This window comes from Dermacentor albipictus, chromosome 3 (genome assembly GCF_038994185.2).
Source record: "Dermacentor albipictus isolate Rhodes 1998 colony chromosome 3, USDA_Dalb.pri_finalv2, whole genome shotgun sequence".
NCBI lineage: Eukaryota > Metazoa > Arthropoda > Arachnida > Ixodida > Ixodidae > Dermacentor > Dermacentor albipictus.
Window position 1 is genome coordinate 171,288,357 of NC_091823.1, and position 25,020 is coordinate 171,313,376.

General features: G+C 45.3%; 1 protein-coding gene across 4 annotated transcripts in view; it reads right to left on the reverse strand.

Annotated features, from left to right (window-relative positions):
- The window catches only part of Liprin-beta (liprin-beta), a 135,444-nt gene that overhangs the window by 41,091 nt on the left and 69,333 nt on the right, over positions 1 to 25,020 (reverse strand). For 3 of the 4 annotated variants that reach the window (XM_070536284.1, XM_070536283.1, XM_070536281.1), the window contains 4 exons: positions 22,263 to 22,412; positions 16,324 to 16,537; positions 4,896 to 5,007; positions 1,819 to 1,941 (listed from right to left, as the gene is read on the reverse strand). In XM_070536284.1, coding sequence (XP_070392385.1) covers positions 1,819 to 1,941; positions 4,896 to 5,007; positions 16,324 to 16,537; positions 22,263 to 22,412 — 599 coding nt within the window. The remainder of the gene's footprint in view (positions 1 to 1,818; positions 1,942 to 4,895; positions 5,008 to 16,323; positions 16,538 to 22,262; positions 22,413 to 25,020) is intronic. The other variant, XM_070536282.1, reaches the window with a different exon arrangement.

Genomic DNA, 25,020 nt, shown 5'->3' on the forward strand with positions numbered 1-25,020 from the left:
AGCAGCTCTGTCTCTAGGAGGCATCTCACCTCGTGAGTGTCTAGCAGAGGCAAGCGCAGCTGCTTATATACCGCCGTGACGCCGCGAGCGACGGCGCGAGTTGGAGCCCCGTTTCTCCTTTGTCGTGACATCACGGTGTCACGTGGTATTGAAGGCGACACCGCCGCGCCTGAGGAGCTGGGTTGAGCTCTAGTAATATGCTTCGCATAAAAAATCGACCCTGGGTGGTCGCATAGGGCGAAAAAAATCGACCCTCAAAGGGTTAAGGAGGAGGCCAAGCTGCAACGTCAGCTCCCCCCCGAACGAAATTTCTGGCTATGCCACTGCCCCAGACATAAGCATGACAACAAATAGGATGGCCTATCATGTGACTGTAGCAAGCATGTGATATATATGAGCAAAAAGTAAAGTAAAAAGTAAAAAGTGACGTTGTTATACGAGTAGAAAAGTGGCTCCATGGTTTCCGGGATAGGGCTGAGCATGCTGTAGCCCAATCTCGGAGACCTTAGTGGTGCTGTGAAAACTTGCACCCTTGGCCAAAAGCAGGCACCACACTGCCGCTAGGACTAGGATTTGCAGCAGCCACAGATGCAGCAATTGACTGCAGCAGCTTTTTACTTTCAGAAGTGGCTTTAAAAGGGACAAAACGCAGATGGTTAACGAAACTTGCACTTGCTCCCGTGCAAGCCGGCCATTGTTCTGTTTTCCCAGCTTGCGATGCAGGCTATCAGCATCGCCCTCACTTTTCAGGGTTGCTGGCATCAGGAAATCTATTTTTTAGGTTCGTCTGATCAAAAAACTCTGCTTAAAAAATTGCCACATGGTTTTGGAAGTCACCGCTGCAGGCATAAACACTTTTGAGGATGAGCTTTTCATTGCACCATAAAAAAACTGGGTCCTTCAAAATTAGTTGCCAGTACATTTCAGGGAAAAAAAAAAGCAAAGCCACAGCAGCCTCAGTCTAAAGCCAAAAATGCAACAGTTACTCATTAGTGTATTCAATTTGCCCAATCCTCCAGGCCTTATTCAGAAGGCACAACACTATGGCGCCTATACATTTCATGAGGAAGCAGGCTTTCACGCACATCAAGTTCATAGAACTCCTTACACTTGCACACAAAAGTGTGCATGGTGTACCGAACAAGAACTTGTGCCATGACAATCACCAATGTGAGCTGCACATGGTATTCCAAGCACGTGCTATACTCTAGATAACAACAATGGCAACTAGTGGGCTAGCGTGAGGAGGTAGCTCCACGACATGGGTGCACAGCCGCTAGTGACAACCAGACTATTGTGGGGAGTAACACAATCTGCTAAGCCCTCTCTGCTAAGCACTCTGGAAGTTTCTCAATAGGAATACCCCTGGACCACCCCATTTTGCCTGGAGCGAGTAAATGTGTATGTGCGGTTGGAGTCACCACATCCACATCCATCCTCGGCCAATAAGAAATCTCAACTACTTCATTCTCTTTGAGCAATTACTGAGCATCGTATTTCTAGCTAGCTGACACACTTGAAATAGAGAGATTAAAAGTGCAGATACACTGTACCTATGTTCTCTTTCTCTTGTACTGAGCACGAACCTGACTGCCTGTGAAGAGCAATGGCCCCACAACTGCAGAGCAGCAAGTACCTCAGGGCGTATCTTCAATTTGTCATCTCGGACTGCCTGAGGCACTGCTTTTTCAGCCAATGAGCATCAGTGATGAGCTCAGATAGTACTGGGCAGTTTCAGCTGACAAATCAAAGAGAATCAGGCCCCTTCCCTTCTAAAAAGCAAGATCAAGCTTTACATCAGGGAGAGGTCACACTCACAAGCAGTGGTTGTTGTGCACGGTGACCGGAGTCCAACCCAGCCGTGGTCCCGCAGTTGCTCGCAGTCCTCCCCGCTGGAAGCTGTCCGAAACGTCCATGGTGTGCGAGTTGCTGCGCCTTAACCTGTACAATGCATCAGCCAGCAGCATGAGAAACTAAAAATCTAGGTGTCATTTCTTCTGATCCCCATTGCAAGGATATCATAAGAAGATAACAATAAACGCTAGGAGACCTCACAGACTCCTACACAAGGGAGGGCTGAGGCGACTCCCAAGTATGGGAGGACATTCCCTAGCACAGACATTGCAAACTGTTTCATTTAACGCAGACACCAGAACTATTTATATGGCAGAAAGCAGCCACGACTGCCGTGTTCCCAGGTGGTCTCACGGCTAGTCGTGTTTACAAAAACTAGAAGGCGAGCGCCACGTTTTGCGTGCGTTGCAGCCCACATTTGGCACTGGCAATGTGCCAATTTATTAATGTATTGTCATTGAGCTGTATAAGGATGTAATAGGTAAGCGGCTAGCAGTTTGTGCAACAAGATTTTGCACCATTAGTTACACCGGTTACCACCGTTACTCCGCGTACAATCGCGTAGTGGCCTGCATGTTGTTTTGTGCGCTCGAAACTTGAAACGCAATGCACTTCGACATTGGCTCTACCAGCAGGCTCCAGCTGAACCTAAGTAACAGTAAATGCAACCACCCACAGGTCAGTGTAAAAGGAAAAGAAAAGAAAAAGTCACAGAAGCACACAATAAACATACGAAAAGAAGGGTGCCATCAGCACTCGTCCTTTTGTCTGCTATGCCCTGGTCGCACCACAAGACATTCATTTGAGACATCACCAGCCGTTTGTGCGCAGGTGCAAGTAAGAGCGGGCATGAGAGAGAAAATCTGTAGGTTTTTGCTCCTTGAATATGTGACTCGGCCTAGGCACTACGGAGGAGGTTTCTTAGCGTATGCATTTCTTAGTGTTGTTTGTCCCCTAGGCATGCCGGCATAGCAGAGTGTGGTTGAGTTTGCAGTCAGACGCTGGCGGCCTGCACGGTGAGGCAGTGGGCATGGATGCCCCATTTCGCGATTGCTGCGTCTGAAGGTATGTCAGACAGACTTTCTCGCACCTGTGATGCTGGTGCTGAGTCAGTCATGCCAGATTAAACCTTTCTTGTCCCTTACGGTGCTCTACCTAAAAAACATCCCTGATTTTTTGGGGGGAAGCAGTAGGGGCCATAGTAGAGGCTCCTGGTGCAGCATCTTCGCTCTTGGCAGACTTTTCGTATGCTGCTGTCCGTGACTTTGCAGGAGCATTTTTGAGTGGGCCCCTTAAAGTGAAATAAACACACAGTACCTCAGCAACCGCGGTTGAATGCCACTGCATGATGTCACGCCGTGAAGATTATTGGCTTTGCGTCTCGCTTACGTTCGGCTAGGTTTAGGTTACCTTAAGTTAGGCTACGTTAGCATAAAAGGCATTAGGGTGGCGTGGCGTATTCTCACAGCGATGATGCCGTGCGGATTTTTGTCTTTGCGTCTCGGCCACGTTAGGTTAAGTTAACATTAGGTTAGGTTAGTATAAAAGGGGTTAGGGCGGCACGGTGCATTTTCAAAGCGATTACGCCGGGAGGATAATTGTCGTTTCGTCTCGGCCACATTTGCTTAGGTTAACGTTAGGTTAGGTAAGTGTAAGAGGCGGTAGGGTAGCACTACATACTCTCATAGCGGTTGCAGGGGCGTCGAGCATCACCGACGGTCTTTCAGCAACTTGCTTCCAAACGAGGTTGCCAAGGCGCTCTGACTTCTACATTTTGAATATATGTGACCCGGCCTCTACCACAGTTCCTACTTCTTCTACTACAGTTCCTACTGCTCCCCACAGAAACACCTGTGATGTTATTTCCAAGGTACATCGCCGTAAGTCGCAAGAAAGCTATGGTCCGGCATGACTGACTTAGCACGAGCGCCACAAGAGCGATACAGTCTGTCTGACACAGCGGTTGCCAAGTGGGGCGTGAGTGCCTGCTACTTCACCTGTTCCATCACGCCGGCTGCTGGCGTCCGAGCGTAAACAAACTTGACGCCACTCCGTAATGCCGGCACGCCTAGGGACAAACGCATACAACGCACGCTAAGAAACCTCCTCCGTAGTGCCTAGGCAGAGTCATATTGTCACGTGGTCGTGACGGTGAATAACACAGTAGCAGTACTGTGAACGACAAAACTAACTTTTATTAGGCGAACCTGTGCCCACAAAACAGGCTACACTTATAGCACAACAATAGCGGCGAACACGCTCGGCAATCGTCGAAAATCTCATCAGCGGGTCAAGCGCGTCGGCTTTTATAGATCAGTCGTCGAATGTTCCAGATTAACTGATGGGACCCGCGTGTCTTCCACAAAGTTCTACACCATTCGTTTCACGCGATGAAATCTGATAACACAAGGTTCGGCGACAATAGACACGCGGATAGAAGCGTCGATAAATTTCCAGAAACGTCGGATACATGCAAGCGCGTCCCGCGCTCTGCGATAACATTTGTTAGGCGGCTAAACGTGGTCGCCCGATAAAGATAAGTACACGTGTCAATATATTCAAGGAGCAAAAGCCCCCAGATTTTCTCTCTTGTGCCCATTCTTAGTCACGCCTGCGCACAAACGGCTGGTGATCCCTCAAATGAATGTCTCGTGCCACATCATGGCCCACGCAAGAGGCCGCGTTTCTAGCAGAAAGCTTACCTTCATGCATAGCGTTCGCCGCCAGCATTTCCCGGTAGCCATTACGGTTACATAAGCTGCAGTTGCCGGGAAGCGCGAGAAGCAGCCAAGGATCTTTAAATGTTATTGCATTCTACTCTTAAAGGCGAAGCTTAAGCATCCTACAAATATTTTTCTCTTTATTTGCACACTCCCTTGCCATTATGAAGGCAAAGTGAGTCTGCTGTTCTGGGCCTCTTCGTAACTGCCCAACTCTCCTAAGCCAAACTGCTGCTACTACTACTAGCGCCTTGAGAGATTGTGACAAGTAGCTGGGAAAGTATGAGCACTGGGGGAGGTAACAGCTGCAGGGGGACTCACCTGCCCAGGATCTTCTTGAGACCACGGCTCTTGCTGTGCTTGAGTGTGGAAGCAGCCGAGGGGGGCGAGTACAGCTGGCAACCGGGACGAGCCACCACCAGCTCAGGCTGGGCTGCACAGCAGTGCCAGTGCATACCATCAGCACAAACATCTGGACAACCAGTCCATGTGACGCATTCTAGAGTGCTGCCAGAGTGCTTCGACTCTGTTTCACAACAATGTGGCACCGGGGTGGGTGGCATGGGATGTGTTCTGGCACATGACACTCGGCTTGAGACAGACTGAGTGATTGATCTAGCGACAGGGCTTGTGCAGCCCAAAGCAACATAAGTGGCTATGAGAGACACTGCAGTAGGGGAGTGTAAATTAAATTTGACCATCTCAGGTTTTTTAATGCGAGCCTGCAGCATTGTACACAAGTGTTGTTGCATTAGACCTCTATTTCAATGGGGCTGCTGCAGCCTGGAATGGAACCTGCAACCTCATGCCCAGCAGCAGAATGCCATAGCCACTCGGACAATGCAGCGGCTAGGGCAGAGGAGTAAGCAGTACGCTGATGCTATGCAGCCCATGTGATAAAGACACCTGCATTCTTGAGATGGCACTCGACTGATTAATGTCAGGTGTACCTTCAATACTGCCGCACCACATTATTTTCAAGTGCGGAATTTTGTTAAAGCAGCCATAAAAAAAATAACTTTGTATCCTTGTGACTTCCTTTGCTACCCTCACACTTTCCATCTTTCATGGTGTAGAGCACTGATGGCCATTGTGCTTTGAGCATGCAAAACTATCAATATAAGCACAAGGCAGAGGGTCCTGTGTTTCTTTGATGCTTGCCCAGTTATGCCAAAACAGGGGATTACTTAGAAAGTGCTACATTCCCAGTACAGTCGACGCCTGTTAATTGTGTTCAAACGAGGTTCATTCGGTCACCCTGACAGGATGACCAAATGATACAGCAGGTCGAATTAATTAAGATGATAAAAAATGTCAAACCATAATGCTCATTCATTTGGAAGTACAGTGGACTCTCTTTAAACAGAACTTCAAGCGACCAAGGAAATTGGTTCAGTTTATCACAAGTCTCATTTACTGAGAGACATTGCAGAGAGCATTGCATGAATACAAAACTAACCAACTATGAAGATGTCGTTCTGTTTAAGCAATTTATGTTTATTGAGATTCCACAGTATTTGCCCGATTCTGACTCGCTTTCTATGTGCCCAAAGTAGAAAACTAACATACAGATAACATTACAGCTCCTGAACAAAGTAGAAATCTAACGCACATCAAAATTTTCAGTAAGGAAAATGGGCAATAGGGGTTGCAGAGTGGTGGCCGGTTTTCTAAAATTAGATTCGCTAGGCTGTTTTTTTTTAGAATTAGCTTCGCCGCAATACATTTGTTATGCAGCAAAGCATACGAATACCACGAATGCAGTTTTTGGAACAATTTTCTTGTGGAACAAAAAAAGCATGTGTTAGAATCGAGTAACACCATAATCATACATTGTGAACTACCATTATTGCTTGAAAATATTCTTAGGGCAGGCTGAAAATGGGCATTTCCTAGGAGAGATATTACATATTCAACATGTTCACTGTCCCCTGAGCTCTGCCAAGGCAGACGCTGCCAGTACAGGGCTAGCTATTGGGGTCACCACAGGGGTCAGGCACATGAATGCTGGCTAGTCAAGTTCGAATCATCTGGCAAAGGCCATATTTAAGACTGAAATAACGAAAGTTTGGGCCCATAGAAATGGATGGCCGCAAGCTGGGACCTGCACTCGGGATCTAATTAATTGAATAGTCTAATTCACTTGAGTCAAATTAACAGAAGTCTACTGTAGTTGGTTACGGTTTATGGGGCACTTGAGGTCATGCCAATGTTTTGTTTTGTTTTTTTGTCACGCATCACGTGGAAGCGAAGGAGAGGGCACACAAAGCAGCAGCAGCACCTAGCGAAAGTTGTCCATGCTCTAGCAACAACAGTCATAAACCATTCAGCATCTCCAAAATCAAGCAATAAGAATAATAATCTTGCGCAACTTCATGCTCAATGCATCTTCCTTGCCCTGCTCACATGGCATTTTGTCGATTCGAAAACTAAACATACTTTCTCAGCATTCTTGTACATATAAATATGCGAATGGAAAGCTTCAAATTCCTTTACTACACACTAATCAGTTTCCTCATGTATCATAAGCTTGCTCTGCAAAATTAAATAACTTTCTCTTACCTAAACCCAGGACTGAGTATGGCAAGTCTACTGCGAACTTCTCATCCTTATCATTTTGGAATTCCTTGCCTGTAGGTATAAGGAAGGGATCCTTTGAAATATTTAAAAAGGCTTCACGCTCATCCCTGCTAAACTCATAAACACTACTTAATATTCATACTAAGTGCTCTTATATTTATGCATATATGCTTTATTTCTTGCTTAACTCAACATTTCCTATAACTCAATTTTCTGCGTGTTTACCACTGTTTACCAAAATATTGCTGTCTGATGCTATGGTTTTATAGGAGGCCTCCCTCTCAGTCTTGTGACTTCGAGACCTCCTTCTGTATTCATATGTCATATGCAATGTATTACATGCACTTTTATATAACTACTGGGAACGTAGTGCTGCTGCAGTGGATCACTGGCTCCCATGCATTGCAGAGCAACTGGACAGGCATTACAAAACATACAAAAATTAGTGCACAAGACGACAAAGCCTCTCTGCAGGCACACTCCAACAGCATAAGAAATTCGCAGGGCACTATTTATAACATCAGTACATTGCCATCGGGTAGTGTCCATGACAAAACTCTCTTATATTGCTCTGTTTCTTTTCCTCCACTTGGTACTTGTTGCACATGAGGCTCTCCATATTTTCTCTGTCTAGCAGCAATGGTGGCTAGTCCCAGCCAATGCCATACATTCACTTGAAAGGTGGTACAGTGCTTAGAATTTTTATTGCATTGCAACCCGCTGGTGCTTGCACCCGACGCGACATTTGCAGCGGGTGTGAGCATCATGGTATACGAGGATTTCCGTATATCTCAGCACAACACACTCTAACACATTTAAGCCCATTTTTGCAAGCACAGCCACACTGGTGCAATTTTGCAGTGTTACTCTTGCAGTGCCACCCTAAGTATTGAATGGATGCATGAGGTTAGTGTGTTTGTCCTCCAAGCTAACAAAAACCCTAAATAAATTACAGCAACATGTCATGACAAGTCACTACTCACAAGTCATGCCCCATAGTCCACGTACTTGTAAGCCTATAGCACTCCTTGACCTTTCAAACAAGAAAGAGGTACACGGAAAGATGGAGGCTAGAAGTGGTTTAAGGTGAACAAGAGATATCTTTGGAGCCAACCTTTTGACAAGGCAAGTTGTCATGGCCTTGACAAAGACAAGGCTCCTTGGTGAAACATTCACTGCAGCTTGAGGCATCCCTCGTTCAACTGCTGCTGATCGCTCTTGGCTTTCAAGGTGGTAATCATCTAAATCAGAATGCTTCTATATATGTGGGTTGGAATATATGATACTATTCAGAATATGCCATACATAGGAAGAAAAGAAATAAACACTTTTTTTTTTGCAGCCTTGTGATACGTATTTAACTGGAAGTTTTCTTCACTCGCTCTGCTTTAGTCACTCATTCTGAGTGGCCTTCATTTCGTCATCTCCAATGATTTGCTATAGTATCTGTGGTGTTAGCTATACCGAGGTTTGACTGCACATACTTTGAAGCTGCAAGTGCAAATAACAGTGTTTCAGATTTTAATAACAATTACATAAAAATGATCAAACTCTCAGACGTGTTTGTATGCCTAAAAGCATGAATAGCTGCAAACCTTCCGACTGAAAACAACAAAAAGGTGAGAAAACACAAGATGTGACTCTCTTGTCTCAACTCGAGAGAAAAAAAAAAAAAACACCTCAGATCAGTGTGCTAAAATACTTGTCGCAGCAACTGGGTAAAAAGATCAAACTTCAACGAATAATCAACGAAGAATATACGAATGCACTATAGAATAGAGGAATTTCTCTGAAGCAACTCCTCATCTTCGCAGCATCTTTATTCGAGAAGTGACGCTGTGCTCCACGCAGCAGAATCAAGTGATAGCGTCAATGCGAGATCCATCTGGTAAATACAGTAGTGTGGAATGACCCACTTGCATATGTATACATCATTCTTCAATACTTGCTAGTGCAATACTTGCATTCAAACACCAGCTCAAACACCAGCTGTTGCAGCCACAAAGCCAAACAAGAAGCCAGCGAGAAATCAACACAGCCTGTTTCATGCCGTGCATTGACCATGTAAGGACAGAGAAAGCCCAGAACATTGCAGCAATCATGGAACGTGCACAGCACCATAGTATATTAGGGAGGTGCTTTGTGGAATACAGAGAGCGCGTGAGGCGACAGTCAATTTCTTGACATGAGAAGCTTCATCTGTGGTGAACTTAGCCCCTTATTGTGCGAGTTGTGAAGCCCAGCATAAAGCTTCAGGTCGCCACCACTGAGTGAGACTTTGAAACCACTTCACTATTCAGGTTAAATTTTTAGAAACAACATTCAACTCCCTTCTCATGAGAGTGCATTAATCAATTTATGAAAAATGCACCACAGATCCCACCTTAAAATAAGCCCTTCATCTCACGCCATCCCTGACAGCCTGCATTCGTTTAAATTAAGGCTTTGGCTTCCTTTTGTTTGTTTTGTTTACCCAGTGAGTATAAATGGCCGTCAATTATGAGCACTCTTCTTTTCACACACGAGAAGGTTATTTTCCTAAAACACTGATAAAAAAGCATTTAAAAAGGTAGCACCAAAGCCATGTCACAGAATTCACAGCTGGGCTAGTTGGTCTTGATTCATCTTTGAATTGACTTGTAATGTGCTGTACAAGTCAACTCAAAGATAAACCAAGGGCATGTGACATGGCAGGTAGATTATTTCAGCATGACATCAAAACTGATGCCCTGAGCAGCGATAACAAACTGCAGTACAATTAGTACAGTACAGGCTAAGGGGGCACTTGCAACATTATGCATGCCGTGGTCCATACTCTTTGTTAGGGCACAATTACAATGGTCATAACACGAGCTCATTAGCACTATAATGTGAGCACTGCATAACAGCTAGGATGGCACGGCATGTGGGGGAACAGCACTCTTCTTTTTGCCTTTGGGTCCAGCAAACAACAGACTGCTCAAATCACACATGCAACATGGCATGTGGCTACATGTAGTACAGCAAATTGCTGAATGTGCTGCATGCGAATATATTCTGTCACCAGTAGAAATTTAAAAAGAAAATGGCTGGACGTTTTGAAGATAATAGCTTGATTATTCTTGTTACGTTTTATGAGTAGGAACATTTCTTTCTGTTCGATCAGATTACTCAAGACTGTTGAACTGATACTAACAGCTAAAACCACTGAAGCTGTGAAAAATAGGAACCTAAAGGCTGGTCCTGCACACTATCTCTTGCAAATCGGTACACTCCTGCCAGTTTGAAGAGATGAGCTCTGAGGTCTCATAAAAACTGCAACCACAGAAAAATAGAAAGAGAGAGAGAGAAGTATGTGTCAAAGGGACAGGACAGCCAGCAGTCATCAAGAGTAGCCCCAAACACTGCATGCCCAACCGACAGTCCAGAAACAAGAATATACAGAGACACCAAGTCATAAGACACTTTCCACTGGGTACACTGGCAGGAACCTGGAGCATAAGTAGACAGCGAGTGCTGCAGTCCCTAGTCATAATCTGCGCTGTTTGCCCAATGCAAATACCAAACTACAAGAGCAGGGGCATGAATGGTGCATGGTGGCACACGAGCCAAATGAACTCCACCTCCACTACATGCTCCCCAATATACCACCAATATACTGTTCTTGAAATATCATCAAAAACGGCTAACAGAGAAGCTCATTTATCTGCATGACCTGTCGGGGCACTGCAACGCACCTGTGTTTGTAGAATGGCCAGGCTCTTGATTAAAGAAAATCCCGACTTTCTTGCACTGTTCTCCGACCTCCCAAAATGGCCTGTCACAAGGTTGGGACATTGCGAATAGAAAAGCCTGCCCTAGAGATCATGTGGTCACCATCATTTGTGTTACGTTTACGAATGAAGTGGAAACGGCAGTAATTTCGAATGAGAGCTCCCACATGCTTATTGTTGGTGCAGTCAATCTTTTCAGTACCTTTATCTCTGAACGATGTCAAAGTAAGGCAATGCGAATGCCGAATAGTATTGCGGAATTCCAAATGGTAGTAGATCTGGAATTGAATATTGAATCGAATAAAAAAAAGCTGAATATAAACATCAGAAAAGTCGACACAAACACTTATGCTTACAAATTTTGTGCAAGAACAGAGTTCTACACGTGCTTAGGAGGCTAATCACATTACTTAACAAGAATGTAGCCAGCTATCAGTAACTTAGGTACCTATGAATCGAGATACATGGGATACCCTGCTTTTATTAAAGGGAACACCAATTCAGTATGCCAGCACTGATAGCAACTCAGTTTGTGTATAAAGGTCTGAAAAATAGTTGTCATCGACAGAATTTCAGTCAAATAGAGTGAAGTGCTTCATTTCCTCTGAAGTTGAAAAAGTAGCGAAGTTGCCCTAAATACCAACGAGCTTTTCAGTTTCATAGTGGGCCATGCTGTGCTTAATGGAAATCTTCTATTGCCCAAAAAGTTTTGCTGTCGAGTTTCCTTCCACAAAACAGGAGGGTTATTCCATTGTCTAGGCAGTCCATTAAGTCCAATCTGTGCAACAGACAAAAGTGGGGATTTGCACATAACGTGACGACCGGCACCGCTTCATGCGGTCATCAGCACTGCATGTGTTGAACTCTTCCGGCACCAATGCTAAAGAGTTCTGCAAGTCCACCCCCCCTTCCCCCTTTTCCATCTGCTTCCATCTGCTGTTCGTGTAAACGCATCTGCAGCCAGAATTACTGCGCTGGTCACAACATTTTTGAGCCCTTCATGTAAATCCCAAGCTAGTGCTGTGATGGGTCGCTCGAAGCTGTGAAAACGGACTGTTGCATGCCTACGAACGACGTTTGGAACAAGGGGCCACCATATGGTGCTTCGCAAATATGGTGGCCATGAACAAGGGAAATCCTGTACACTCGCTCTCATTGGCGAGGTGGTCTGTCAGCTTTCCGAGGCTCGTGTGACTGCTGTATGAAACTGTAACTTCAATCGCCAACACCCAATGATGTAGCTTCAATTAGGCCTAACGGGCTAGACAGTGTGGCCAATGGTGTGGCCGTGACGAAAATTTTTGACCAACTGATGTGATAACGGGCCACAAACCATTATGTAAAGCTTGTCGCTAATATTTTACTACGAGTGGCTCATCAGTAATCGGTCGGGAGATCGGTATGGGTTATATTGACGGCCATTGAAATGGCGTTTGGGTCTGCAGGTTGGCAACTGCCGAGATCACATGTGCCAAGTTTGTCTGTGTGCTCGCATGTGGGCAGAAAGCTCCAAAATGCATAAATCTGCATGAGTAAATACTGAACATGTTTATCCAATACAATCGCACATGTTTCCGTGCTTTCCATACATGCTGCTTTTACCATTCTCTCTGTCTGTGTAGCATTAATCATTTTAATCGATCCAGTCAACCTGGTTGAACCTTGTATCAATGGAGATTGCAAGCGATGGGAATGCAGCACATATCAGGGCACCGATCACGGTCAGATCATTCAATGAATATACAAAATATTCTGAAAACTGAATATTTGAGAAATCTAATAGCACTAGATGTCGATTCATTAAAAGAATCATTCGAACATTCACTCATCATCATCATCATCAGCCTATTTTATGTCCACTGCTGGACGAAGGTCTCTCCCTGCGATTTCCAATTACCCCTGTCCTGTGCCAACTGATTCCGACTAGCACCCACAAATTTCCTAATTTCATCGCACCACCTAGTCTTCTGCCTTCCTCGACTGGGCTTCCCTTTTCTTGGTAGCCATTCTGTAGCCCTAATGGTCCAATGGTTATCTAACCTGCACATTACACGACCTGCCCAGTGCCATTTTTTTTTCTCTAAATGACAATTAAAATATTGGCTATACCCATTTCCTCTTTGATCCAAACCAATCTCTTTCTGTCTCTCAAGGTTATGCCTAGCATTCTTCGTTCCATAGCTCTTTGTGCGGTCCTTAACTTATTCTCAAGCTTCTTCGTCAGCATCCAAGTCTCTGACCCATATGTCAGCACCGGTAAAATGCACTGATTATACACCTTCCATTTCAATGATAATGGTAAGCTTCCAGTCAAGAGCTAACAATGCCTGCCGAATGCAATCCAACTCATTTTTATTCTTCAATGAATTTCTATCTCATGATCAGGGTTCCCTGTGATTTTTTTTGCCTAGGTAAACATACTCCTTCACAGACTCTAGAGGCTGACTGGCGATCCTGAACTCTTCTTCCTTTGCCCGGTTATTCATCATGATTTCTGTCTTCTGCATATTAATCTTCAACCCCACTCTTACACTCTCTCTGCTAAGGTCCTCAATCATTTGTTGTAACTCGTCTGCAGTGTTGCTGATTAGAACAATGTCATCGGCAAGCTGAAGGTTGCTGAGGTATTCGCCATTGATCCTTCCCAGTTTAATAGCTTCACTATTTGTTCCGCGCATCCAGTGAATACCATTGAAGAGATTGTGTCTCCTTGTGTGACCCCTTTCTTTGTAGGGAAAACATGGGGAAGGCGGGAGATGGAAATTCAAGACGAGCAAGACGAGAACAAGGTGAAAGCAGGAGCCAACGTTTCGACAAGGGGACTTGTCTTCTTCAAGGCGACAATATGCTTTCCTCGCCACAGTATATGTAGGTGAGGTTCTTCTAAAGGGGAGAGGGTGTAAGGCAGGTGGGTGCGGCAATGAGCGAAGGTGTGTTAGCATGTCGAATTGGGAATAAAGGAACGCTGTGCACAAGGCCAGGGGCCCGGCCCGGTTAACTCATTTTGATGGCGACAAGCCACTAATTCTCGAGTGCGACAAATCGCCAGTTGGAATCGGTGCGGTGCTGTCACACGATGTGGGCCAGCGTGTTACGCCTAGTTGGCTTCCGCTCCCACACACTCACCCAAACGGAGCATAAGTATCCACAGTTAGAGCAGGAAGCGCTCGCATTGGTATTTAGTGTGCTCAAATTTCATGCCTTTCTGTTCGGCAGAGTTGTCACCTTAATAACAGACCACAGACCACTCGTGGACCTCTTCCTTCCCGACAGGCCTGTGTCTGCCATGCCTGCTGGCCAGATCCAGCGCTGGGCCCTGATCTTGAGTGCCTACAGTGACAACATTCCGCACAAGGACAGCAAGGCCAACGTTCCAGCCGATGCACTCAGCCGGATTCCAGTAACCACATCGACACATCCCGATGAATCTGAGGATTGCAACGGTGGTGAGTACATCCTTCTCACAGACAGCCTCAAGATAGGGTGATTTCGGCCAAACAGCTAGCTGCCTTGATTTTGAAGGTCCGAGAGTTAAGCGAGGTGTTGAAATGGGTACAGGAAGGTGGGCCGCAGCACCTGGCAAGACAGGACGAGCTTTTAAAAGTATTCTTTAACAGAAGAGACGAGTTGACTGTTAGTCACGGACTTGTGTGCTGGGGCCATTGCGTGATGGTGCCTATCGAGGCAAGAATAGCGATGCTACATCTGTTGCACGACATGCATCAAGGAATCGGGGCGACGAAAGCACTAGCCTGCTCACTGTTTTGGTACCCACGGACTGATGCTGACATAGAGTGACTTGTAAGAAGTTGTCACGATTGCGTGCAAGCGGCTCCTATGACGCCTAGACAGGAGGCTGTGCCCTGGCTGGAAACGGGTCGGCATTGGTCAAGGCTGCACGTAGATTTTGCCGGCCCTGTTGAAGGGTGCATGTTGCTGATATTGGTATGTGCTCATACTAAGTGGATTGAGGTTGTGCCCATACTAAAGCACCACAGCATGCTCAACCATTGAGGCCCTGCCCACCACGTTCAGCACATTTTGTATACGGGAAACCATTGTGTCGGATAATGGTCCTCAGTTCACTGCAAAAGAGTTTGCCGACTTCCAGCGGCTCAATAACGTCGTACACGTGCACACCGCACCGTTAATATCTGCGGTCAATTGGACTGGCACAACGGGTTGTGCGAACCGCAAAGCAGGGATTGAAGAAAAACCGGCAAGGGTCGTTACAAACCCGTTTGGCAAGGATCCTGCATAGTTACCGAAGGACCCCATTTGCCTGTAGAGAAACACCGGCAATACGGCTGTTGGGGTTCCGGCCGCATTCTAGATTAGACAACGCTGCGGTACCTCTTGCTCTGGTTAAACGTAATCCCTGCCATACTCATGTGCCCGGCAGACAGACAGGTGATCCAGTGTGGGTACGTAACTTTGGACAAGGAGAGGCCTGGGTGCCGGCCACGATCCGGGAAGCACAAGGCACCCGGATGGTAACGGTATATGGCACTATGGGGAAGAACATGTGCCGTCAATTGGACCAAGTCAAGGTGTGACTTCTGAACAGTTCATTGGCCAATTCATCAGTCCAGTGTCCCACTGACATCCGGTCGGAAAGCACCGCAGGCTGTCCAGAACCAGATGATCCACCTGCAGCTGGGTCACCTGCATCTACACGCCTATCACAGCTAGATGCCACTCCCCTTCTGAGGAGGTCCACTCGGATCCGAAGGCCTCCCCAGCGGTTCTCCTTTTAGAGAGGGGGAGGTGGGAAGAAGATTGTTCTGACATCAGTGCGCACGCAGCGCACGGTGGCTATCAGGGAGTATCTGGAGGCTATCACTTTCCCCTCCCCATGTTCCCTTCTCCTTACCCTGTGATCTGGGGGGATAAAAACAATGCCACAAGACAATAAAGCTGGCTTTTCCTTGTCATCAGGAGTGCTGATGTGTTGTCACTCCAGTTGTTTTTTGTCATCCTTCCAAACATTTTGGACAGAAATGCAGCTTAGATGACACAAGCTACAACCTCTGGAAATGTGTACTGCCACTAGCCCAATAAATTATGTCCAGCCTTTCTATAATGCCAATAAATTTAGGGAGAACTGAAACGTACATTACATTTAAATCAACTATGCTCTAGTATCGAACATTAAATGTGCCTGTACAAAAAGCTGCCATTCAAAGTGGCACTAAACACCCCAGCACCCACAAAACACAAAGATATTTCCATGTGCTCAACCATCTGCTCCTACAATGAGACAATACTTGTAATGGTGATTAAAGAGACAGTGAAAAGACTATGTCCCGAAAGTAGTCAGGCAAATAATTCAGATGCACTGGGATGAGTCCTACCAGTGACGCAAGTGGAAAGTGACCGAGACAAGGAAGTGAGAGAGAGGGGAGAGAGACCGTCACCTAGTTCTGGTGCAGAGCAGGCTCGGCGAGAAGACCGCAAGCGGAAAAAGCCTTTACCAAAGGAGACACCTGTCGAGCTCTTGCGGCTGCGGAAGACATCTCTGGACGCTGCCACAGGGGATGGCGCAGCAGCAGGGGCGGCTTCCTCAGAGCGCCTCACCTGTTGGCCGTGCGAACGTGGAAGACTGTTGCTGTACTGCCGCATGCTGCTGAGCTGGAAGGCAGTTGGAAGAAGCAGCACACATCAAAGTCTTTATTACACCTAGTGTGCCAAAATACTGGTCAAACTGAGGAAGCACTATCTCTGGAGCTCTTATCTAAACACACAGAGAATGGAGAAATCAGTTTTCTCGAAAAACAATGCACCAACTTTTATTACGTTCGTTGGGTTAAAAGGTATGATTGAAAATCTACCAATTGTAGGGAGGATTTTTTATATCTTATTTAGGCCATCAATATTTTCACAAATATTGTGGAAAATTACATTAGGTCAAAAAATTTCAGGAATCAACTTCACAACTCCGTAACTCTGCAATAAAAAAAATATCACAGTTCTGTAAACCTATCGAGACATCCAAAGTGGCCAAAATTAATCTATTGTACACCGCTCTAAACTACATATTCCCCAATTTTTGAGTGGAACTCCTTTAAAGGGCCCCTCACCAGGTCTGGCCATTTTGAGCTGACAAGCGCAGAGCATACAATACATGATAACGATCGTGTCTGCAAAGTATTACATCGTTACGCACCGCAGAAAGATGTGAAATTTTAAACAGAACGCCGTTTTTCCTTCTTCTCACGGCCACTGCACTCCAAGCCGGAGGATGACGTACACGTGCTAGTGCACCTACTACGCATGTTAGTGCTGTGACGTCGCTTGTGCTGACATGTGACTTCGAGAATTATTCAAGGCAATATCTCTCATTTGTGTAATATGTTGCTAAAATAGACAAATTAAAGCTTAGAGAAATAAGAAATCACACAAACCGAATGTCTGCATGTTTTTGTTTTACTTTGCACTGCAGCAAGGGAGATGTACTTCTGTTCCGTCTGCTTGTTGCCATGTCGTGCAGTCGCGCGCTGACAACGAAACTATGCCATATTCTACAGTGTTCCAGTGCAGGATCGTGCTTTGTGATCTGCTTGTGTCTGCCTCAGTATGTGTGTAGCACAGACTTAGGTCGCTAGTCAGGTGTCCTCGTGCACAGCGCGCAAAATTGTGCGCTGCACGAAACGAGACTAATGCAAGAGCTCGTACTCGACACTGTCAGCGGAAGTGTGAGGCCTAGCAAAAAAAGCAAGAAAAAAAGAAAGGAATGAATTCGGGGCCCATGACGTATGTGTCATGTTATCCTCGAGCTCCGGTATGCGAGAAGGCAGGGAAGGAATTTCGCTTGCGGAGGCTATTCAGGGCAAGTAGAGAGAGCGTCTATGCTTGCGGTGAAGCTCGCCTCCTGAAATCATGGGTTCGCGGCCCTGAAATATTTTTATCTCGGCTATTAATGAGCCAATTTGAAAAATTTTTAGACCAGAAGGCTCCCTAGGGGACACGTGATAACTTCCAGCATGTACAAAAATTTGTTATGGAGCCTGGTGAAGGGCCCTTTAAAACCCTCATGAGCATAGTAACAATTTCGTGTAAACTATATCACATTTGTCCATTTCAACTACTCTAACAGATGCAGCTTAGAAAACTGCAATATCTGCCTTTTTCTCAGAGTTATAGATTAGCAAACTATATGCTTGTTTTTTTAATTGACTGATTTCCAGAATTAGAAAAAAATGTTTGAGGCTATATAACGAACTTCTGCATCCTAGAATTGGCAGAATTCAGCTTTCCCTCTTAAATGCAGCAAATATCACTCAAATTGGTTCATTGGTCGTCTAATGATATCATTTCTGTATTGTACATGCATCTGAACATAAAAATTAGCATTGCCCAGAGGTAAAGCTTCACCTTAAGAGGAAGCTTTAGCTCGGGTGCTCCTATCTAAATACATGTAAAAGGAGTTCATTTTTCTCGGCGACCATTACATCAAATTTGACAAGGCTTGTTGCAAAACTTAAGATCTAGTGACTATTCATTTCAAATTCTTTCTTATTTAGGTCGTCAATCATTTATTAAAATTTGACAAAAAGTGCAAATTTTCAGAAAATGAAACTATCAAATTTACCACTGTAACTCAACAATGAAAAATGATATGACAATTCTGTGAATTGCATTGGATAGTACATCTAAAGTAGACAAAGTTGATATGTTACATACGAACCTGAAAAAATTTAGTAATGTGGAAATACAACTTTTGCAGAACCCTTGAACACAACGTAACAAATTCACATAAGATATAAATTGACCTATACAATTTGTCCACTTAGAATGATCTAATGGATGCCATTTACAGAACCGCGATACCTGTTGTTGATGCAGAGCTATTAACTCATAAACTTCGAGCTTTTATTTTTTTTTCAAACTTCTGAATTTTTAAAAATTCTTTTCGCAATATTCAGGCCCTAAATCGAAATTCCACTTCCGACAGTCACTAGAATTTAACTTTAGGTCTCAAATGCAACAAATTTCATTAAAATCGGTCCAGAGGTTAGATCAGAAAAGTGTTTCAGCGTTTTACATGTATTTGAATAGGCCGCATCAGAACTGGGCCCGAGCTGGAGCTTCCTCTTAATTACAAAACTTAACGGGAGATTGAAGAAGAACAGTCAGTTTAGTATGGTGAATACCTTTTTTTAGAACTCAACTTGTTTCTTTGGTATGAAAAAGTTTATTAATAGCAAAGGACATGAAGGGTAAATTTTCCATTTTTGTACTATGATAGAGAGCTGAATGTGCTGACTTGAATGCATAATTGCAAATGGCACATAACACACAGGAGGGAGAATACAATTGAACACACAAATTTGCAGACACAAAAGCACACACAAATATTGTGCCAGTATCCAATGTGTTGCCCGGTGTGTTTAGTGCCATTTGCAATAATTTCTTCACACTTACATTCATTCTCTTGCTTGTGGAAGACCTGCTCCCAGCAACCGTGATGACTCCATTATTACACAGCACTAAAGTGCCAATTCCGTTGAATTATTTATCTTCAGCATGTCTCTAAAGGAAATCCCACAATGAAGATGGCAACTGCATTGGCTGTATCTATGCAAGGTCTCACACATTAATATGCTTCACCTGCACTTAACTTTTCATCAACACCATCACTTCCTAATCTCATTCTACCACCTAATCTTATACAGTACCAGACCATGTTTCCCTCAGAACCACTCCTGTGGTGTATCAACCCACTAGTGGTACTGTTAATGCTTGATATAAGTGCACAGCCCTGTTTTAGTATGCTTGCGTCTCCATAAAAGTTCTTACATAATAGAACAGCACTCCAACAGTATTTTCCCTTTAGGTTTCTTTTTGACTTACGACATTGGCAAATGCACATTGTTTGTCTTTCTTTCGCTGAAAATATTCACCACATGCACAGTATAACTTCGCTCATAAAAAAACGAGAAAGAAATTCACCGATGATTACGATACTCCTTAATGCGAAATTTGAGCGCAGATCTATATGTGTCTTCATTTCGCGATATACTGAGGCATTGCAGCGATCACTGCACCAACTGGCAGAGCCGCGACGTGTGGTGCTGTACTACATAGACCGGCCACACAGTTGGCCCGGCAGCTGCAGCTTATGCAACCGTAATCTTTACTGGGAAACGCTGTGGCGAACGCTATGCAAGCATTCTGTTTCTTTCCCCGCTTGGGCAGTGCCGCTGCTGCTGTAGCAGAAGGCGAGCCTTCTTTTTTTCTCCTGCACAGCTGATGCTGCAGATGCGCGGACGTCTTTCATTGACCACATTGCTCCACATTCACTCCTTCATTCTTCGCTGTGCTCGTTCGATAGGTTACGCCAAGGGACAATGCCGATACTCACTGCAAATTTTGTCGCCTGAGTTGCACTCTAAAATGTACGAACCGGAAAAACGTATGATCCGAAGTCACTAGGACACTTGACAGACCCAACTGTAGTTAACATTTACATAATATTAAGTGCTGGTCGAAATGATGCCACACAAAATGCTAATGCATGTCAAGTTGCTGGGGCTTAAGAGGAATGAGACGCATGTTGTCGTTTACGTTCGCACTCCGCTTACGTTTGCACTCCTATAGTTCGGCATGGATCAGCAGCTTCTTCAAACAGGGTAGTTCTGGTGGGAAGTTTTAATGTGCCCACCCAGCCCGAATCGTTGCACCACGAGACACCGACACGCGTCAACCTCGTTGGGCCCGAGTAACCTGAGATGCACATTGTCGTTTTCCTACGGCATAGTGCTTTAGATTTGGATGGCGACGGGAAACCAAAATGAAATCGAGCTGTTGGGCGACGCCGGAATACAATGCCTACGATGCTGCCAGAGTGAAACATGACGCTCACTTTGCACCGTCTCTAGCAGAGAATGGTGGCATGTGTGGGTTACCACCTATTAAATGCGTGCAGTATGCTTCCAACGGCAATACGCCTTATGCGCTGTGAAACAGATAGGTGAAGATGCTTATTGAAATAGGTTTGGTGGCGATAACTGCCAATGTGGCACGCGAAGACCAGGGAGGAGATCTGCTGGTATCGGAATAGAAAACTGAGTGCACACTGCCGTTTTCATGTGAGAAGGGCGAGCGAGTACTGGTGCTGAAGCTGCTACAGCGACGTACTGAATGTTGGCGTCAAAAGATTGTGTTTTCAGGGCACATACAAGCCAGAAACAAGAAGCATTAACTGTATTGGGTCATATTTAGAGCGAAGCTGTTTATGCGGACCCTGTGGCATCTTTGTCGGGCTATAAAGGGGTCACGTGACCTAGCGGTAGAGGAAAAGAACAGCTCAACAGACGGAAAGGGGTTGGAGTGATCCCCTTTTCCTCTGTGAGAATGTTATCTTATATACGAATCTTATATGGTTGTCACACGGTGCATTTTTGGCGATCGAGCTAGATCAGCATTGAACTTATCGACGATTGATTCCACCCTGCCACCAAAGAAACAAATGTTATGTGGGCAGTTTGCGGCCAACGAGCAGTGCCCAGTGATTGAGATGTGATACTAGAAGTGTGTGGCTGCCGGCAGTTCTTGCACGAGCAAGGGTGAAAGAATGGTCAAACAAAAGATTTACAATATAGACTGCTTGCAAAGTTTGACTTGCATGGTGTAACACTCGGTGTAACTAACATAGCTTTGCTGTTTGAGCATCTTCACGGACTGGAAGAGGCGGTGATTTCTTTGTGTTCTCGATTGCGAACCTTAGTGCCGCAAAATCCTACATAGCAGGATTTTATTAACAATATTCTTTTGTATTTAAGATTTCCAGAACATTACTGCTGATTCGGCAACAAAAGAGCCTTACCTGATCAGACTATGCATGTGATGCAAATGTTGGCATCTAATCTCTAACCTTTGCAAACACTAGCGATTATACTGGTAGGTACGATGAGTCATGCACGAACAGCCGACTTGAAGACCAGACTTTCGATGACCCAATGGCTGCACTCGCCGCTATTGTTGTGCTTGGGGTGAGCTTGGTGTTTAGGGCACAAATTTGGAAAACAAATTTATATTTGTGATTCACAATTTTGGCTCCCTCATTCTTCATTGTCGCCACAACGTGACAACATTTAGGTGTTGAGGCATAGCTATTAATCTTCACACAGAATAGATACACGGTAAGAATGAAAGAAGAAGGAAGCACTCAACAAAAAAAGGAAGAAAGTAATTGATGGAAAGAAAGTTCGCTGCCTCTGTGGTCTGGAGTGAGGAGTAAGAAGTCAGTATAAGGCTGCTGCTCAGAGCCTCGTGATGTGCTGAGACCACTAACAACAGAGCGACAGCCACGCGATCAAATCTGCAATGTGAATCATTAGGCACGGACACGCACCGCGTGTGAGCCATCATCACTGTTAGGTCGAGGCGACAGCTGCAGTGGCGTGCTGGACCGGAGGGCGGACTGTGACGATGGCAGTGTGGCTGATGCACTTCGTGAGGGGCACTTGGGAGGCTTCTCCTGCAGGCAGCCTTCGCCGGGATGCTGCATTGGGAGGAGCCAGGAAGAGCACGTTTGCAATGCCACAATCTAATATGTTCCTGTATAGCGACAACCACTTGTTTAAATTAACATTTCAGTACTTCAGTTTTATTGCTTGATGAAAAACATGACAACTGCAGTGAATAAGTACCTGTACACAAGGCCGAGCTTATAAGACATTGAATGCATTGAACATATGTCACCTCTCGTTGAAAATGCCTATTTTGAGACAACCCTAGGAAGATTTTCAAGCAGTAACTGTAGATCACAATGCTTGATTACGGTATTTACTCCATTCTAATCAGAATCTTATCTAAGACGTGTGTCCCCTGCCCTCCCGTACCCTGTCTCCCCTCTAGCACGAGCTTGATCGCATTACCGCACGCTGTTCACCTCTTCCCCACCCCCTTTGCAATGAAGTAATCAATCGTCAGCTCTTGTATTTTTCCAAGCGCTTCGAGCTATCACGTGCCACTCGGACTCCGCAAGTTTGTTACACGACAAATGGCGCAGCATTGCTTCCTGCACGCTGCGTCGTGGCGCGTGCACTTCGACGGTGTTTTTGCCGCTCAATCTTTTTATGCCGAAGGACACCAGCAAATCACCTTTCCTCGCCCAACATTTTTAGTTTTTTCGCTAGCTTTACGAACCTTATGGGTTTCAAGTACATGCTTTAGATAGCCAAAGATTTCACTGAATTGAAACCGTGTCACGAAATGACTCCTTTTATTGCGAAAAACAGAATACAGTTTCCAATTGCATTAAGATCGGGGAATGAAAATAGTTTGTTACATAGCAAATTTTGTTAAATCGAGGTTGGACTGTATTGCTGTAACCACGTGTAAAACATTTTAAACATTTAGAAAGACACGATTACACTGCTGCCAAAATTGTACACCAGCAGCATAGTAGAATACACTTGGTTACTGCTATATTAGCTCTGTGTTTGTTCAGTCGAGCTCTGCACCACCAAGTGACTTCACCCTGCAGGGCGTTCACGTTTGCACTTCTGTCCAACTGATAAAACACCCAGTCCGCATGCATTTACCAGAATACCAGACATGCCAAAACCCTCTATGGTGGCACAGTAAAAGCCCATTAATTCACGACTCATTAATTATAAATTTCGGATAATTCAAAGCAGCCGCCACGATCTATCCAGCAATGTATTGAAAGCAATACATAACACGTCCCGCTAATTCGCACTGAAATCCACACTGCCACCGATAATTCGAACTCGGCACCATCGTGGATGGGGAGAGTGCTGGTGCACAGGAGCACGTTGGTGACGCTGGCATCGTCGTGCGGCTTTGCTTTTTCCTTCTGCGGCATTTGTGCAAGCCTGACTGGAGAGAGACACATTTGCGCCTGGCCATGGCATTGCCAATGCCTCTGTTGCATGTCGCTTCTCTCCAGTGAGGTTCCGTACAAAGCTCAAAGGTGATAAAATCATCGCCGTGCGCCATATACTGTATGTGCAAGCGAAAGTGTGCGAAGGTGAGCCGGGGAACGCGGCTCAATCTCGCATGCACGAGCGAGGAAGGCGGGGCGGATGCTCGCCCTCACCTGTTATGCACAAGGCATGGGGGTGAGGCAGAGGGAGGGAGGAAGGGGGAGGGAACGTTCTTCTGCAGTGGCTGCTGCTTAGGCGGGCGCCGTATCTTGAAAGCGATGTGCGATACGGCCAAACTGCGCGCCCACCAGGGCCTCATCTTCGAAGCGATCTGCAATGGTTGAAGAGTGCGCATAGTGCTGGTAGCTTCGTAAGCAATGTGCTTTCTACGTTTTGTTTGCGTTGAAGCGAGAGCTGTACGAAGGTCAATTTTCTCGCTGCTACTGCCACTATTCCTCATTCCAGCGTTTTTCAGTCATCGAGCGAGGTGTGTTCATGTTTACTTGTGCACATGTGACACTGTACTTGTTAATTTAGGTTGTAAGCAAATGTTTGCAAATTGATACGGCAGATAAAACTCCTATCCTTTCATACTAATTTGCTATCGCAATCGATGCTTGAATTGACGAATTGAAGTTTAGAGAAATAATAAAACACAAATGGAATGTCTGCCTGTTTTTTGTTTTACTTCGCACCGAATCAAGAGAGACAAGAGAGATGTACTTCCGCTTCGTCTGCTTGTTCTCACGGTCGTGCGGTCATGTGCGCTGGTACTGAAACTATGCCATTTTCTACCGTGTTCCAGCACGTGATCACGCTCTGCGATCCGCTTGTTCTGCCTCAGTATTTGTATAGCACTGAATTATGCCGCTAGTCATGTTTCCTTATGCACAGTGCGCAATATTGTGCACTGCGCGAACAAGACAACAGCTCGCGCGCGATGTCGTTGGCGGAAGTGCGTAGTGCTGAAAAAAACAAAGAAATGAGAAAAAAAAATTAAAGCAGGGCCTGTGATGTATGGGTCACAGATCCTCGAGGTCTGGTATGGGAGAATGCAGGGAGGGAATTTCGCTTGCATATGCTAGACGGGGCGACTGGAGAGAGCATCTTGCTTGGCAGAGGAGCCCGCCTGCTGAAATTATGGGTTTGCAGCACTGAAATATTTCTATCTCGGCTATTAATGAGCCAATTTGAAAAATTTTTGCGGCAGAACGCTCC